The sequence below is a fragment of the Callithrix jacchus genome, chromosome X, assembly GCF_049354715.1.
Source record: "Callithrix jacchus isolate 240 chromosome X, calJac240_pri, whole genome shotgun sequence".
Lineage (NCBI taxonomy): Eukaryota > Metazoa > Chordata > Mammalia > Primates > Cebidae > Callithrix > Callithrix jacchus.
This window is the reverse complement of record NC_133524.1, coordinates 114,657,171-114,676,112: the sequence shown is the minus strand read 5'-3', so window position 1 is coordinate 114,676,112 and position 18,942 is coordinate 114,657,171. Positions and strand designations below refer to the sequence as shown.

The window sequence follows — 18,942 nt, the reverse complement described above, 5'->3', positions numbered from 1 at the left end:
GGGAGAGGGGTGTGAAGGAGAGATGGTTTAAGAGGGAGGTGAGTGTGTCTATAAAAGTGCAACTCCTTGTGGTGATTGAACCATTGTATATCTTCGTGTGATAAAATTGCATACAACTATACATATACACACACAGAGTGCATGTAAAGCTGTTGAAATAGGATTGAGGTTTTTGGATTGTACCTATGCCAATTTTCTGCTTTTGATAATGTACTATAGTTACATAAGATGTTACCATTGGGAGAAACTGAGTGAAGGGTATATGGGATCTCTCTGTACATTTTTTTGGTAACATACAGGATCCATATTTGAAAATGGAAAGTTTATTTAAAAAGTAGACAGCAAAGGGAGATGCATTTCTCATTGAAGCAAACTGTTCATCTTGTTGGGTTTGCAGAAAAAAATAGACTGTTCTTTTTTTAACTAGGTTGGATCCAAAGGCTCCCAACACAATTACAATCAGTCTTCCAGTAATTGTACTGTACATACTCACCAATAGTAGAGAGTATAGTTAGTGTCAGGACTGGCATTCCTTCCAGGGAGCCATGAACACTTCATGTAGCTCAGGTTATGCCAAACACATTGAAGCTCAGTCACAGCAGACTCAGGATCGCCTAGAAAAACCAGGCCAAGAGTTTAAGACCCTTCTTTCCTTATAATGCAAAGTAGCGATCACTCTTTAGCAAAGGGGATAATGAGAGTGCTTTATGTTGCTTCGTCAGAAAGTAAACTCTTCATCTCTCACCCCATTTTACCCAGAAGTCACCTAGGATGGAGGAAACCCAAATCTAATTTGTTCACAACCTTCTCTCTTACCTCATGATACAAAGAAAACATCTTCCTTATCACTGAGGGACCCTAATTAATATCCCTTACTCAAAAGAGAGATAAAAGATCAAAAACCATTTCAATCACAGATAATATCTACACAATTCCTAAATGAATGTGGATATACAAACAACCCTTATATATATATATCATATATATATATATATCATATATATAAGATATATATATATGATATATATATATATATGATATATATATATATATATATATATACCTGTCTTAAAAAAATTTACTGAGGTGCAACTTAAGTTTCTGTCTTTTGATAAATACTGACACTTCTTCTTTTTTTAAATAAATAAACAAACAAACAAACATTCAGTTGGGCAGGGTGGCTCACGCCTGTAATCCCAGCACTTTAGGAGCCCAATGTGGGCAGATCGTTTGAGGTCAGGAGTTCTACAAGAGCCTGGCCAACATAGCGAAACCTTGTCTCTACTCTAAATACAAAAAATAGCCAGATGTGGTGGTGCACACCTGTAGTCCCAGCTACTTGGGAGGCTGAGGCACAAGAATTGCTTAAACCAGGGAGGTGGAGGTTGCCATGAAATCTTGCCACTGTACTCCAGCCTGGGTGACAGAACGAGACTCTGTCTCTAAATAAATAAATAAACATTCCTCCTGAAGCAATTCTGGGGAAAGGGAAGCCTAACTGAACTCTTAGTAGTTGCCTCTTAAGTGTCATGACTTTAGGAGCCCTAATTTCTTTCTGACCTAAAATCTCTATCTTTAGTTAAGTATAATGTCTTTAAACTAAACACTTCTGTTTAAAATGTAAACCTCTTACCCCTCATGATCCTTGAAGGGGTACGACACTAAGCCATCATCAACCATTTTATGTCACAGTATAGTATAATAATTATTTTTTTTGAGACAGATCCTTGCTCTGTCACCCAGACTGGAGCGCAGTGGCATGATCACGGCTCACTGCAACCTCTGCTTCCCGGGTTCAAGTGATTTTCCTGCCAAGCATGTGCCACCAGGCCTGGCTTTTTTTTTTTTTTAGACAGAGTCTTGCTGCCATGAGGAGTGTAATGGCTTGACCTCAGCTCACTGCAACCTCCCCTCCTGAGTTCAAGTGATTCTGCTGCCTCAGCCTCCTGAGCAGCTGGGTTACAGGTGCCTGCCACCACGCCCGGCTAATTTTTGTATTTTTAGTAGAGATCAGGTTTCGCCACGTTGGCCAGGCTGGTCTTGAACTCCTAGCTTCAAGTATTCCACCCGCCTCAGCCTCCCAAAGTGCTGCAATTACAGGCATGAGCCACTGCACCTGGCCGGTTTTTTGTTGTTGTTGTTTGTTTTTTTGAGATGGAATCTCACTCTTTCACCCAGAATGGAGTGCAGTCGCGTGATCTTGGCTTATTGCATGCTCTGCCTCCTGGGTTCAAGTGATCCTCCTACCTCAGCCTCCCCAGTAGCTGGGATTACAGGCATGTGCCACCATGCCTGGCTGATTTTTGTATTTTTAGTAGGAACAGGGTTTTGTCATGTTGGCCAGGCTGGTATCAAACTCCTGACCTTAGGTGATTCGCCCGGCTGGGCCTCCCAAAGTGCTGGGATTACAGGCGTGAGGCACTGTGCCCAGCCATTTTTCTTTTGTTTTAAACTCCTAAGGAAAGGAGAATAGAGCAGGTAAGTTGTTTCAAACCTCTTGGCAGTCCTGAATTTTATAATTTTACAAACAGCACTTCATATATTTGTGATCAGTACAAAGCAGGTAAATGGAATGGCTTAGAGCACAGGCCACATAGAACTAAGGACTGGAGGTAAGAGATGTGGCCCAGCCCAACCAAGGGACAACATAATATATATAAATGTAATATATATAAAACATTCACTCTTTGCCAGGCACTATTCTAAGTACCTCACATATATTGACTTATGTAATCATCCTAGTAATCATAGAAGATAGATACCATTATCATGCCCATTTTACAGATGAGGAAACTAAGGTGCAGAGGGGCTAAGAAATTTGCCCAAGGTTATACAGCTAATAGCTGGCAGAGCTGGGATTTAAAGTTAGACAGTTGGTTTCTGGTAGCCCTGCTCTTAATCAGTATGTGCTACTCCCCTATATGTAACATAAGCCAGAAGGTGAGGTGGGACTGGGGAACAATGATCAACCTCACTACTTGACAGCTTTTCCTAGGGCTGTCTTGTATTATCTTGTCTAGAGTTGTATTGGAGCTAGGCCAGCATAATATTTTTCTTTTTAAACATGTTTTCCCAAATATATCCTGCATAGCAAACTAATTATCATATATAATGAGTAAGATAGTATTTTGTGTTTTATTTTTAAAGCACTGGGCCTGGAATATAAAGACATACAGCAAGTCACTCAGTTCATTTCTTCCTCATAAAATGGATCAGGGTAATAGTACATGCCTTATTTACTTCATAAGACAAGCTTGTAAAGCTCAATTTAAGGAAGTGTGGTGTGTGTGTGTGTGCGTGTGTGCATGCGCACGCACGTACACGTGCGCTTATGTGCACGCACACACACGTGTATATCATTTTTAAAATTATTAAATTTTATATAATGATTAGGCATTGTTATTCAAGTTGTTTGTAAGCTTCTTCAAGGCAGAGACATACTCACATTTTCATTGAGCTGGTAGCACCTAGTACAATGCCTGGCACTTATTAGACTCAGAAAATGTTTGAGAATTGAATGAACAATGCACAAAAGCAATGGAGCATTCAGATTCATTCTCTAAACACCAAGAAATAGTGCTTTCACTTGTTACCTTCCGGGGGTGAGATGCATTTTTCAACCAAAATGCTAGGCTTCTCGCTTTCATTGGTGCTACACTGGGATCCCACTTGCAGACAAATCCTCTCATTCAGGGGCACTTCTTTTGAACGATGAGTTTCTGGAGCTATTTTCTAAGGTTAGAAAATTGTAAAAGGCATTGCTTTAGCAAACACACACTTAAATAATAAAACATTAGCATGTCCAAATGTGTTTTTTTTTTTCAAAAATGTTCTCAAATGGTATAGATCAGTGATTCTCAATTGGGGGTGATTTTGTTCTTCCTGCCACTCTCAGGTACATTTGGTAATATTGAACTTTTTTTATTGTCCTAACTTGTGAGGGAGAGGCTACCAGCATCTAGTAAGCAGAGATCAAGGATGCTGCTAAACATCCTACAAGGCAATATACATGACAGCCCGCCTCCTCCTACAACAAACCCTTCACCAAATGTCAGTAGTGTCACCACTGAGAAACCCTGATGCAGATAGAACAATTTCCCACATTTTAAATGTATAAACATCATGAAATTTACCTATAAACCTACAATGCTAACATATCAACTCTCTAAAAGCAATTTTAAAGGAAACATAATATGATTTTCAAAATTCACTTAGAAGTAGATGCACCGTACCATGAAAATTAAGGCAAAAAAGGAATGCGTTAAGAATCCAGGAATCAGGCCAGGAGCAGTGGCTCATGCCTGTAATCCCAGCACTTTGGGAGGCAGAGGCAGGTGGATCGCTTAAGCCCAGGAGTTTGAGACCAGCCTGGGCAATATGGCAAAACCTCATCTGTACAAAAAAAATAAATTGAGCAGGCATGGTAGCTCACAACTGTAGTCCCAGCTACTCGTGAGGCTGAGGTGGGAAGATCACTTGAGCCCAGGACGGGGAGGTTGCAGTGAGCCAAGATTGCACCATTGCACTCCAGCCTGGACAATGCAATCTTTTTTCAAGATGCTGTCTTGAAAAAAAAAGAAGAAAAAAGAATCCAGTAATTGTGGTTACTTCTGGGTAAGGAAATAAAGGAGGGGGGCCTGAGAGACTTTTCATTAAACCTCTTTTTCTACTGTTTGACTATTTTGACTACCTCATATACATGTATAAATTTCAAGCATTGCTATATGTGCTGAGTATATACACTCTCATTCTGAAAAGTAGATAAGCTTTGTGGAGCCACAGAAAGCCAATTTATAGACACCATAGAGACATAAATCACCAATCTGGTTACTATGACTTAGAATAATGAGATTAATGGGCTCTCTGGGAAATTAACATTTCCCAAATTGACAGAGTTGGAATAATTAAGAATGGAGCTGCTTTTAATCAGAGCTCCAAGGAGAGTGCTTCCTGTTTTGCAATAGTTTCTAACTCAAGCTAGAGATAGTATTTCCTTTCATCTACGTGCTGATGGCCATGAAGGGGAAAATTTGCCACAGTTAGTTCTATCTACTACCCTAAGGAGCTATTCTGCCATGTCACATGCCTGCTGCCAGCTGAGCATGAGGGCAACTGTGAGATACCCCCCAAACCAGGACATATGGATGGCCTGTGAGAATTAGTGAGTCAACAATGAATAAATCACAGCAAGGACACAAAACCAAAATCACTTTATAGAGCAGAACAGCTTAGGTCCAGTCAAGACAGCACTCTGAAAAGGGAGTTGGTCAGCCCTGGAAGAACAGAAAGAGAAATGTCTGCCAGCAAAATCCTGACAGGGAGAAAAAAGAAGTGATATAGGAATGTGGACATTGATTTTTTCTGTCCCACTAGCAAAGATGTTTACCCTCAGTAGGGCCTCCAGCTATTCTTAGACAAGTACATTTTTACAACTAATTTCTGATTCCTCACCAAGAAACCTACTTAACATTTGGCTTCCCATACAGGCTCTGGCTACAGGGATGAAATGCATCAGTTATGCCAACAGAAATCTTCCTAGAATGCTTCACCATTACCATTTTCACAACAAAGTAGAAAATTAGCCCTCGAGAGATGCATGTGTGCTGAAAATGAGGGTTCTGAGTATGTGAAGCTGAAGACCTGCCTCCAGGATCATGGTAATGGTGGCAGGAAGGCTTTGAATACAAATTTTACCAACCTCACAATTTTACTAAGCAAAAGTCCTATATATCTCTGAAGGAGCCACCCTTATCCAAGGATCCTTGGCAATTCTTGTTTGGAAGCTATATTTTCCCTTTGAAGACACCAGGGGAAAATGTACAGTCAAATGTCAAATTAGACTGTACAAATGCAGCCAAATTAGAATCATCATGAAAAAAAATCTCAGTTTTCTTATTGTTATAGACATTGTTCCAGTTAGAGGGCTATGGAGTTTTCGTATACAGAAAATATCACAATGGAATTTTTAATTTAAAAAATGCCTTAGTGGCCAGGCATGGTGGGTCATGCCTGTAATCCCAGCATTTTGGAAGACCAAGGTCACCTTAGGTCAGGATCACCTGAAATCAGGAGTTTGAGATCAGCTTGGCCAACACGGCAAAACCCTGTCTCTACTAAAAGTACAAAAAAAAAAAAAAAATAGCTGGGTGTGGTGGCATGCACCTGTAGTTCTAGCTATTTGGGAGGCTGAGGCACAAGAATCACTTAAACTCAGGAGGCAGAAGTTGCAGTGAGCCAAGATTGCACCACTGCATTCCAGCCTGGGTGACAAAGCAGACTCCATCTCAAAGCAAAATAATAAAATAAAACAACATAAAAAATAAAAAATGCCTTAGTATCTAAATCTGAACCTTATGCTTTAGGCATATGAATAATAACATAACTTAGAAAAGGGACAGCAGAGGGAAAGACTTTACAAATAATAATTTTTAAAAATATCTTTCAAAGTTCAAAGTAAAGAATATTTAACTGGCACTAATAAAGTAGGAACCCAGATTATCAACAGCTGCCAAGTCAAGCATATCTCTCTGTATCACTCAAGAAACTAGATTCCTTGCATCAGATCTTTTTTTTTCTTTTTCTCTCTCTCTCTTTTGTTGTTTTTTGTTGTTGTTGTTGTTTGTTTTTGAGACAGAGTCTTGCTCTGTTGCTCAGGCTGGAGTGCAGTGGCATGATCTCAGCTCACTAAAACCACCACCTCCCAGATTCAAGTAATTCTCCTACGTCAGCCTCCTGAGTAGTTGAGATTACAGGTGTGTACCACCAGGCCCGGCTAATTTTTGTATTTTTCGTAGATACAGGGTTTCACCATGTTGGTCAGGCTGGTCTTGAACTCCTGACCTCATGAGATCAGCCCATCTCAGCCTCCCAAAGTGCTGGGATTACAGGCGTGAGTCACTGCACCTAACCCTTCCATCAGATCTTGAGGCATGTGTGATGGCTCCCACGTGACTTCTGGCTTTGGTGAATCATCCTCACTGTTAGCTGCTGTATGATGTTATGCTCCCCAGGGAATCTGGTTCCCTTTGGAAATTTATCAAAAACCAAGGCAAGAGTCCTGAACTGATCTCCCCAGACCAATGTTCACTTGGCTGGAGTGTACCTTTCTCAACCCCAGAATTCCTTTCTCAGAAAGAAAAGGACTTAGCTTCAGCATCTGCCTATTTGGATGCCTGGCCTTTTGACTAGTTCACCTTGCCTATCTCTTAGTGATAAAAGATATATAAAGTCTGATGACGGATCCTTCTTCTACTTCCAGCTGAGGAACTATTAGACATTGCTTTAAAAATGGTGGTGGGCAGCCATTTACACTAATCTTTTCTTTTTCAAAAATCTTCTGCAAATCCCCATCCTTCATCTTGATGAGCCTCCAATCTTAAGATCGAAAATGACCTCAGGAGTTTATCTTATTTAGCAACTTGGGACCTTTGAACATTTTCATAAGCCCTCTAATGTATAAACTATCATAATATCATTTCTTCAATATGCTTCAGGGATAAATACACCTCAGTTTGGTCCGATGATGCTAATGCTGTACCCAAAGGACAGAAAGAGGAGAGGAAAATTACTTCTGTCATTCATTTTCAGCCTCAGGATAATAAACTTCAAAAGGTCCAGACAGGACATCTCCTATCACTGACTGGAAGGAATGATACACGTTTATCACAACTGCAGGAATGATGACTATCAATGCTATCAAATGGCTAAAATAAACGAGCTGGCTTTAGGCAGAGTTCACCCTTTTTGGTCTCTATCTAGTTTCTTCAGGGGCAAAATGGAAGAAACAAGATTAAATGATAACATTAGGCTGAACCAAATAATACTGAAAACATTCAAATATTTTGACCCGTAAAAGTGGTAATTTCACATGGCTCAACCTAACAACAGTAATAATAGTAAAAGCTAACAATTACCTAGCACTAACTCTGTGTCGGTGCATTACAAACCTCATCTCCCTTAATGCACGTCATCCATATTTAGTAGGTACTATTATTACCCCCCAACACACCCATATTTTGCAAACAAAAAAATTGGAGCTCAGAGAGGCTAAGTGATTTGCCCAAAATCAAACAATTTGAAAGGGGAAGAGATAAAATTTCACACACAATTCTATCTGATTCCACTGCCTCCTAAAGTTACATTTAACTCTGAATTTCTGTACGTATACTGAGGAGGTAGTCCGATTTCTGGGCTAGAATACCAGCCTGGCTACCTGATTATTCCTTGACAGCTTAAGGAAAAGGGACCTGAAAAGTAATCTCTCTTTAGGGTTTCAGTTAGACACTGAGGTGATTATAGGGTTTACAGCCAGAGGCACTTAGGGTCTTAGAAATTCAGAGAATGAATTTCTCAAGGCTCAGTTACCAAAAATCACAACTAAGACTCCAAATGCCTAAGGCCCTTCCTTAGGAGGAAGAAGATGAAGCCAACAATATGTAAAGGCAAACTCCAATCTCACTGCTAGTAATATCAGTGGCTTCCACATTTAGAAGACCTCTTTCAAAATGCAAATATTTCTGACAAGTCTCAATTCTTTATCAATTAATGCCCAAGCCCTAAGCCCTAAGTAACACCTCAGCAGGACAAGGGAGAGGAAGGCAGATTTGCAAATTTCCCTCCAGAGGAAGAGCAAGTTCCATCCTGACTATTAACCTTTTATATACATTATTTTCTGTGTCCCAGAATGCCAGGGAAGTGAGTAAAGCCATACTTTATACATAGGAAACAAAGGCTCAGAGAGGTTAAACAATTTATCCCAGGCCATAGAGTCAGCTAAGAGTGACAGTGCCAATCAGAAGCTAGTTCTCCTGGCTCTTTCTGCCACCAAAGCTGCCTGAACTTGGTGCTTTTACAATTCACTGATGTAAAGCACTGTCACTAATAACTTCTCATTCTGCCTACTCAAAATCCTGGATGAATTCAATCCCAAACACCCAAGCCCCTCGCCGCCGCTGGCAGCCTGCAGCAAACACACACATACTGAAAGAAGGTATAAAACGATAAACAGTTGCATAAGATTATCATAAAGAACCTGAAATTATCCAAACCTATTAACAAAAATTCACTTATATCAGTTGACTAGAAAACTTGAAAGTCTTCCTCATTTTTCCTCAGGCATTAGGGAACCCTCTACTCAAGCACACCTGCCACTGACATCTTATTTTTTCACTTTCCACATGGCCATTTATTTTTACACCACATATTGCTTGTATATCTATTTGTCCATGTGATTAGCAAGGTGGTAAATGTAAAAATTCCCTGAAAAATTAAGTGTTATGTAGATACACGGAGATACAGCTACAGGCTGGAACATAGGAACAGATTTAACGATAACATAATTATTTATTGAGTACCTAAGAGAAAAATATATCCAGTATTTTCTGTCAGAGCAATGTCAATTGCATTTAATTATCAAATAATTAGCAAATGTTTTTAAGTGTTCACTTGTCTCAATAGTTGCTTCTGTAATTTTCCCAATTGAAATTTAAACACACCCCAAAATACAATTTCCACTTTGATGTAAGATTAGAATTTGGCTTATTCTTGGCTCCAATTCATAGTGTTCACTTTACCTCATCAATATAACATGTAGAAAACTTACCTTATCCTGTTTGTCACCAAAATGACTAAAATACCATAGACTACAATTTGGGCTGGCTCCCTCTGGTGGATTCCATGTCCATATTACTGTGCAGAGGTTTTCAACAGAGACAGTCAAATTTGTCACAGGTGGCTGAGTTTCTGTTCAAATCAAGCACACACACAAAAAAAACCCAAATTTATCAACAGTATTTTTAATGGTACGCTTAATTCTCCCAAGTCCTGGTAGGCAAGATAATAATAGCTGAGTTAACAATATCTAACATTTACTGGGCCAAGGACTATTCTAAATATTCCACATGTATTAATCCATTTAACCCTCACAACAATCTTTGAGATAGGGACTAGTATTAGCCTCATGTTTTTGTTTTTGTTGTTGTTATTTGAGACAGAGTCTCACTCTGTAGCCCAGGCTGGAGTGTAATGGCATGATCTCAGCTCACTGTAGCCTCTGCCTCCCAGGTTAAAGTGATTCATTCACCTAGCCTATTACTGGGACTACAGGTTCATGCCACCATGCCTGGTTAATTTTTGTAATTTTAGTAGAGATGGGGTTTCGCCCTGCTGGCCAGGCTGGTCTCGAACTCCTGAGTTCAAGTAATCCGCCCACCTCAGCCTCCCAAAGTGCTGGGATTACAGGCGTGAGCTATCACACCTGGCCTATTAGCCTCATGTTATACATGAGGCAACTGAGGCAACAGGCAGATTAAGTCATTTGTCCCATATCCCATGGCTACAGTAAATGGCAGAGCTGGGACTGTAACTTGAAAAGTGTGGCTCCAAGGTCACATTCTTAACCACTTTCATAGAGAAGAGTGATATTCTTAAATACTAGTATTTCCAAATTGTTCTCTTCCAGGAATCTGGGGTTCCCTAACCTTGGGATCCACACCTTACTCAATACAGACTGTTCAGGTTGGGCATGGTGGCTCACACCTGTAATTCCAGCTCACTGGGAGGCCAACTGGTTTGAGCCCAGAAGTTTGAGACCAGCTCGGGCAATGTGGCAAAACCCTGGCTATACAAAAAAAGTTACAAAAGTTAGCCAAGCATGCTGGTATGTGCCTATAGTCCCAGCTACTGGGGGGTTGAAGCAAAAGGATCACTTGAGCCTGGGAGTTTGAGGCTGCAGTGAGCCAAGATCATGCCACTGCACTCTAGCCTGGGTGACAGAGCAAGACCCTGTCTCAAATGCAATGACAACAACAACAAAAAAACAACTTGTTCAAAATCTCAGCAGTTCTGTAAGTTTAAGAAGCTCATCTTTAATTCTGCTTGCTAACATGACCTGGTAATTGTTTTTTTATAGCTTTTTTCCAAAGAAGTACTGAGAAAGAGATTTAGCAGCCTTTGTTCCCCTGAGGTCTGACACTAAACAGCTGGAGCTAGAGCTTGACTAATCTGAAGAGGGAAGAGAAAGAGGAGGAACTGTGAAACATCATTTTAAACTTTCCTGAGAACTCCTGAGACCAAGACTATCAAAATCATCACCCAGAAACTGGGTGCGGGTTATAGAGGAACCTTCTGTCCTACCTTTGCAACTTTTCCGTAAATCAAAAATTATTTCAATATAGAAGGTTATTAGAGTTATTAGAAAATAATTCCCCTAAATTTTCTAAAGTGATGAACAGAATCATGATTAATTACTTAAGGATTATAGTAATAGTAATTTACCAAATGATAGAGTTAAATCTACTCTATGCTAATACTTTGGAGTGCACTGGGCATGTTACATAATCAGCGATATTTATACTGTTACCTTCCTCTCTAACTGGGCAAAAAATTCCATTTGTCCCAAAACATCAAACTCACAGGCACTATGTAGTTGAGGTTTCTCTAATAGTCAATTTTATACATAGCAGCTACTTGGTCAGCAGTCTACAAAGGCCCTTGACCCTCAATATTCATTCCCTGGTGATTATTTAAAAGTCTGAAAACAACAGATGTTAGCAAGGCTGTGGAGAAAAGGGAATGCTTATACTCTATTGGTGGGAATGCAAACTAGTTCCACCACTGCGGAAAGCAGTTTAGAAATTTCTCAAAGAACTTAAAATAGGCTAGGCACAGTGGCTCATGCCTATAATCTCAGCACTTTGGGAGGCTGAAGTGGGCGGATCACTTGAGGTCACCAGTTTGAGACCAGCCTGGCCAACAAAACGAAACCCCGTCTCTACTAAAAATAGAAAAATTATCCAGGCGTGGTGGTGTGCACCTGTAATTCCAGAAACTCAGGAGGCTGTAGCATGAAAATCACTTGAACCGAGGGGGTGGAAGTTGCAGTGAACCGAGATCGCACCACCGCACCCCAGCCTGGGCAACAGAGCAAGACTCTGTCTCAAAAAAATAAATAAATAAATAAAAGAACTTAAAACAGAACTACCATTCAACCCAACATTTCCATTATTTGATATATACCCAAAGGAAAATAACTCATTCTATCAAAAAGACACATGTACCTGTATGTTCACTGCAGCACTATTCACAAAAGCAAGGACACAGAATTAACCTCAGTGCCCACCAACAGTGGACTGGATAAAGATAATGTGGCACATATACACCCTGGAATACTATGCACCCATAAAATGAATGAAACCATGCCCTATGCAGCAACATGGGTGGAGCTGGAGGCCTTTATCCCAAGTGACTTAATGCAAGAATAGAAAACCAAATACTGGATGTTCTCACTTATAAGTGGGTGTTAATCATTGAATACACATTATCAGAAAGATGGGAATGACAGACGCTGGGGACCACTAGACAGGGGAAGTAGGGAGGTGAGTGTGGGGGCCAAAACACCACCTGTTGGGTACTATGGTTACAGCCTAGGTGATCGGATCATTGGGACCCCAAGCCTCAGCATCATGCAGTTTACCCACGTAGCAAATCTACCTGTATACCCTTTAATCTATAATAAAATTAGAAATCAAAAACAATTCATTCCCTCTTCTAACACTACTATTGATAGCTTTTCTCAAGGTCCAACTGTGGGAAGGAGCAGCCCACAGCAGGACACGGCTCTGTGGAAGCAAATAATTCCTACTGCACTGCATTAAAACTCAGCTAGTTCCAGGGAGCACCAATGGCTTAGGCAAAAGTGCTATCGTTAGGATTTTAAGTGATTAAAAGAATGTATGGCTATTCCATTTTGGCCTTTCTAATACCATATCAACGATATTTTTGAAGACGAATCATTTGTCAGGTAGTAAAAACACTGTTCCTACAGGAGACTACAATTTACTGTAGGATTATCTGCCTTACTCTGCAGTTTCTAGAAACACATCCAAAATACCTAGTTTAGCGTTTCCAGTGCCTACTTCAGCATTTCCAGTACTTTCTTCACCTACCTACCTCCTATACTTTAACCTCAGTTTTGAAATAGAATAATAGCCTGCCCTATATTCAGTCTTTCAAATGGGATTAATATTTTCCCATCTGTTTTGAAGTATCCTTTTGGTCAGATCTTCCAACTGGTTTGCATTTTGGGCTTCGTGGGGGCTATCTATCATCCTTTTTCTCTTCTGGTTCCCTCCATATCTCTTGATTTTTCTACTTCCTACACTTTAAACACACAAGCATGGACTCCGGGAATATGGCAAGAGTAGGAAGCACCAGATATCTATCTCCTCACCTAGATAACAATGGTAGCTGCAGAATCTGTTAGATGTAGCAATTTTGGAAGACTCCAGAGTTATATTGGAAACACTTATACTGAAGGCTTGCAATTTCCAAGGAAAGGCTTAAACAACAAATTGCAATAAATTTCCATCAATGGCAGCTTTTACATAGTAGTAGCTGCACATCCTTCATCCCAACCCCATGGCAGGCATCTGTGCACATGTTCCTGGAACAATCTGCACATAGCTTGTGGGCTACGTGGGCAAAAGGACTGTTTGTCAAATATTGGGGATCTGTATTCTGATTACTGATTGCTGCTTCTGATCACAGAGGTACAGACAAAGAAGCTGGCAGCCATTGTGGTCGCACCTATCCTCATTGTTGCAAGCCCCTCCCTATATAGCTGAAGTGATTTCCAGAAGATATAAAAAAACTGTGCTCTTCCCATGCCACCTCATTTCTCTCCTTTTCCACGTTTGGGAGCCAGGCATTAAAGATTAGAACATTCCAAAACAACTACAGAGGCAAGGTGGCTCATGCCTACAATCCCATCACTTTGGTAGGCCAAGGCAGGAGGATTACTTGAGGCCAGGAGACAAAGACCAGTCCTGGCAAAATAGCAAGATCCCATCTCTACCAAAACATTATTTTTTTGTTGTTGTTTAAATTAGCTAGGAGTGGTGGCATGAATTTCTAGTTGCAGCTCCTTAGGAGACTGAAGAGGGAGAATCACTTGAGCCCAGGGATTTGAGGTTACAGTGAGCTGTCACACGATTGCACTCTAGCCTGGGCAACAGAACGAAACTAGGTCTCAAAAACAAAACAAAACAAAATGAAACAAAACTATATATACAGAGAAAAATAGAAAGCGACCACACATACTCAGGGAAAGCCCAGAAAAAACCTGAGACTTTAAGTTTGTACTTCAAGTTGATCTTCAACACAGAGACAGCCTACAACAATAAAAAAATAAATAAAAACAATAAACAAAACAATAACGAAAAACAGCAAACCTGGGGGAAGGGGACAATCTGGTTTCCAGAGAAACCAGATTTAAATGACCAGTTTTTAACAAAAAAATCACAAGGCAGACAAAAAAAAAACATGAAACTATGGCTCTTTCAAAGAAAAAAAGCTAATTCACAGCAAACCTGTCCCTGAAAAAGACCTTATGGCAAATATATTAAAGTAAGATTCTGAAATAAATATCTTCAGATGTTCACAGAACTAGAGGAAGATTTGGAGAAAGTCAAGAAAATGATATGTAAGCAAAATCAAAATATCAATACAGAGATAGAAAACCTAAAAAGAGACCAAAAAGAAACTATGGAGCAGAAAAGTATAACTGAAATGAAAAATTCATTAAATGGAATCAAAGGTAGATTTGAGCAGGCAGAAGAAAGAATCAATAAACTTGAAATAGGACAATAAAAATTATTGAGTTTGAGGAACAGAAAGGAAAAAAGATTGAAGAAAAGTGAACAGAGTCTAAGGGACCTGTGGTACACCATCAGCAGACCAGTGTATGTATTATGGAGGTTTCAGGAGAAGAGAGAAGAGGTAGGAAAGAATACTTGAAAAAATAATGAGCCGGACAGGATGGCTCATCCCAGCACTTTAGGAGGCCAACACAGGCAGATGGCCTGGGTCCAGGAGTTCAAAACCAGCCTGGCCAACATGGCAAAACCCCAGTTCTACTAAGAATACTAAAATTAGCTGGGTGTGGTGGTACACACCTGTAATTCTAGCTACTTGGGTGGCTGGGGCAGGAGAATTGCTTGAATCTGGGAGGCAGAGGTTGCAGTGAACCAAGATCACCTGACTGAACTCCAGCCAGGGTGACAAAGTAAGACTCTGTCTCAAAAACAAAAAAGAAAAGAAAAGAAATAATATATGACAATTTCCCAAATCCAAAGAAAGACATAACTATAAACATCTAAAATTTAGATGATGCAGTGAAAGCAGTGCTAACGGAAAAATTTATAACTATAAACACTTATATTAGGAAACAACAAAAGTCTCAAATCAGCAACCTTAACTTTACAACTTAAGTAACTAGAAAAAGAACAAACTAATCTTAAGCTATCATAAGGAAGGAAGTAACGAAGATTAGAGCCGAGATGAAGGAAATAGGGAATAGAAAAATAGAGAAAATCAATGAAACTAAACCTTGGAAAAAATCAACAAAATGGACAAATCTTTAGCTAGATGAACTAATAAAAAAGAAAGAAGGATGAAATTACTAAAATCAAAAATGAAAATGACTACATTACTACTTATTCTAGAGAAATAAAAAGGATTATAAGAGAGTACTACAAACAACTATACACTAACAAATTGGACAGCCTAGATAAAATGGACAAATTTCCAGAAACATAAAATCACCAAAACTAAATCACAAAAAAACAGAAAACCTAAATGGACCTATAAGTAGTAAGGAAAATGAATCAGTAATCAAAAATCTCCAAACAAAAGAAAAGCCCTAGACCTGATTACCTCACAGATAAAATTCTACCAAACATCTAAAAAACTAATACCAAACCTTCTCAAACTTCCTGACTCATTCTATGAGGCCAGCATTACCTGATACCAAAGCCAGACAAAGACACTACAAGAAAATAAAACTATAGACCTATATGCCTTATAAAGATTGATGTACAAATTCTCAACAAAATAGCAGTAAAGTGAATATAGGAGCATATCAAAAGGATTATAGACCATGACCAAGTGGGATTTACTCCTGGAATACAAAGATGTTTTAACATACAAAGATTGATCAATGCAATACACCACATTAACAGAATAAAGGGGAAAAAAAACTACATGATCATCTCAATTGATATAGAAAAAGCATTTGACAATATTTACCTTTCATGATAGAAACACTCAGCAAACTAGGAGTGTAAGGAAATTGACTTAAAAGTTTTATATGGAAAACCCACAGCAAACATCACCTTTAATGGTGAAAGACAAAGTTTTTCCTCTAGGATCAGGAACGAAACAAAGATGCCCACTTTCACCACTCCTATTCAACATAGTACTGGAAGTTCTATCCAGTGCTCTACTTAGCAATTAGGCAAGAAAAAGAGATAAAAGACATCCAGTTAAAAGTGTGTACATATGCAAATGTCTTGCATGATCTGCACATGTACCCCAAAACCTAAGATGCAATAAAAAAAAAGGTATAAAATTATCTCTGCAGATGATATGGAAACGCATCCCATGTTCATGTATTAGAACACTTAATATTGTTGAGATGTCAATACAAAGTGATATGCAGATTCAATTATCAAAATCTAAATGATATAATTTTGCAGAAATAGAAAAATCCATCCTAAAATTCTTAGGAAATCTGAAGGAACCCTGAAGAGCCAAATAGTCTTGAAAAGGAAAAACAAAGCTGTAGGACTCATACTTCCTGATTTCAGAACTTACTACAAAGCTGCAATAAACAAAACAGTGTGTACTGGCATAAAAACAGACATACTGACCAATGTAATAGAATAGACAGCCCATAAATAACCATCACATGTATGACCAAATGATTTTTGACAAGAGCACCAAGACCACTCAATGTGGACAGTATTTTCAACAAATGGTGCTGGGAAAACCGGATATCCACATGAAAAAGAATGAAATTGGACCCTTACCTAATACCAAGTAAAAGAATAAACTCAAAATGGATCAGAGACCTAAATGTAAGACTAAAACTATAAAATTTTTAGAAGACAACATAAGACAAAAGCTTCACACCATTGGATTCAGTGACAATTTCTTGGATATGAAACCAACAATGCAGGTAACAAAAGAAAAAACTGACAAATTGGACCTCATGGAAAAAATTTAAATTTGTGCATCAAAAGATAATATTAACAAAATAAAACAGTGACTCACAGAATGGAAAAATATGTGTAAATCATATATCTGATAAGGGATTAATATCCAGAATATCTAGAGAATGCCTAAAACTCAACAAACGAAAAAAGAATTCAAAAACAGGCAAAGGCTTAAATAGATATTTCACCAACAAAGATATGCAAATGTCCAATAAGCACATGAAGGTGTTCATCACTAATATTTAGGAAAATACAAACCAAAACCAGAATGAGCTATCACCTTAACCCCCATTAGAATAGCTACTATCAAAAAGTAGAAATTAAATGTTGGCAAAGATATGGAAAAATTCGAACCCGTGTGCATAGTTTGTAGAAATGTAAAATTTCACTATGGACAGTATGGTGGTTCCTCAAAAAATTACAAATAGAATTACCACATGATACAGTAATTCCATTTCTGGGTATATACCCAAAAGAAGCGAAAGCGAGGTCTCAAAGAGATATTCTATACACAAGTTCATAATAGTACCGTGAAATAGCTAAAACATGGAAGCAACCTACGTGTCCATTGACAGATAAATGGATAAGGAAAATGTGGTATATACATACAATGGAATATTATTCAGCTTTTTAAAAGGAAAAATTCTAACATATGATACAACATGAACCATGAGGGCATTAAGCTGACTGAAACAAGCCAGTCACAAAAAAAAAGACAACTAATATATTATTCCACTCATGTGAGATACTTAGAGTAGTACAAATCATGGAGACAGAAAGTAGAATGGTGGTTGGTTGCCAGGGGCTAGGGGCAGGGGAAAATGTGGAGTTATTTTTCAATGGGTACAGAGTTTTAGTTTTACAAGATAAAAAGTGTTGTGGGGATGGATGGTGATGACAGTTGCATGGCATTATGAATGGATTTAGTAACACTAAACTGTATGCTTAAAAATGGTTAAGATGGTAAATTTTATGTTACGTGTATTTTATAATAAAAAAAATTAAGGCTGGGCGCGGTGGCTCATGCCTATAATCCCAGTATTTTGGGAGGCTGAGGCGGGTGGATCACGAGGTCAAGAGATCAAGGCCATCGTGGTCAACATGGTGAAACCCTGTCTTTAAATACTAAAATTACAAAAATTAGCTGGGTATGGTGGCGCATGCCTGTAGTTCCAGCTACTCGGGAGGCTGAGGGAGGAGAACTGCTTGAACCCAGGAGGTGGATGTTGCGGTGAGCTGAGATCATGCCATTGCACTCCAGCCTGGGTAACAAGAGCAAAACTCTGTCTCAAAAAAAAAAAATTAAAAAAACACAGAAACCGAAACTTTAAATATAATCTCCAAATGTTTAAATATATACAAATACATGTGAATTGTGTGTGTGTACAACATGCCTAGACATATACATGAATAAGTGATGATTATACTACTTGTAAAGGTCTCTAACAGCTCTTCATGTATAACTTCAGCATAGGGTAGAGATTAACAGCACAGACTGTGAAGCCTGACTGGCTGAGTTTATATCCCACCTCTGCTACTTGCTAGCAGGAAAATTACTTAACCTCTCTATTTCTCAGTTTTCTCATCTCCAATATGAGGACAATAATAGTAACCTCTTGCAAAGGGTTATCACGAGGATTAAATGAAGTAATACAAGTAATGTGCTTGGAACAGTGCCCACAGACAGTAAATGCTATGTGTTAGCTATCTGCTTTATTTCTTTAAGAGACAAAATAATTCTAAGGGTTGCTTTGGTTTTCTGTTGAATTGATATGTACCCCTGGCCTTTAAGATGGAACAAGTATCCAGTCCCCTCTGCCTGATAAACTTCCCTTAGGCACCTAATTTCAACCATTTCTTGGGGACTGCACCACTGACTTCAGAAACGGGA

General features: G+C 39.0%; 1 protein-coding gene across 2 annotated transcripts in view; it reads right to left on the bottom strand.

Moving 5' to 3' along the window:
• Positions 1-18,942, bottom strand: part of IL13RA1 (interleukin 13 receptor subunit alpha 1) — a 68,259-nt gene that overhangs the window by 45,436 nt on the left and 3,881 nt on the right. For both annotated transcript variants that reach the window (XM_008989812.5, XM_078362465.1), the window contains exons 2-4: positions 9,602-9,741; positions 3,594-3,732; positions 494-614 (exon numbers count right to left, since the gene is read on the bottom strand). In XM_008989812.5, coding sequence (XP_008988060.1) covers positions 494-614; positions 3,594-3,732; positions 9,602-9,741 — 400 coding nt within the window. The remainder of the gene's footprint in view (positions 1-493; positions 615-3,593; positions 3,733-9,601; positions 9,742-18,942) is intronic.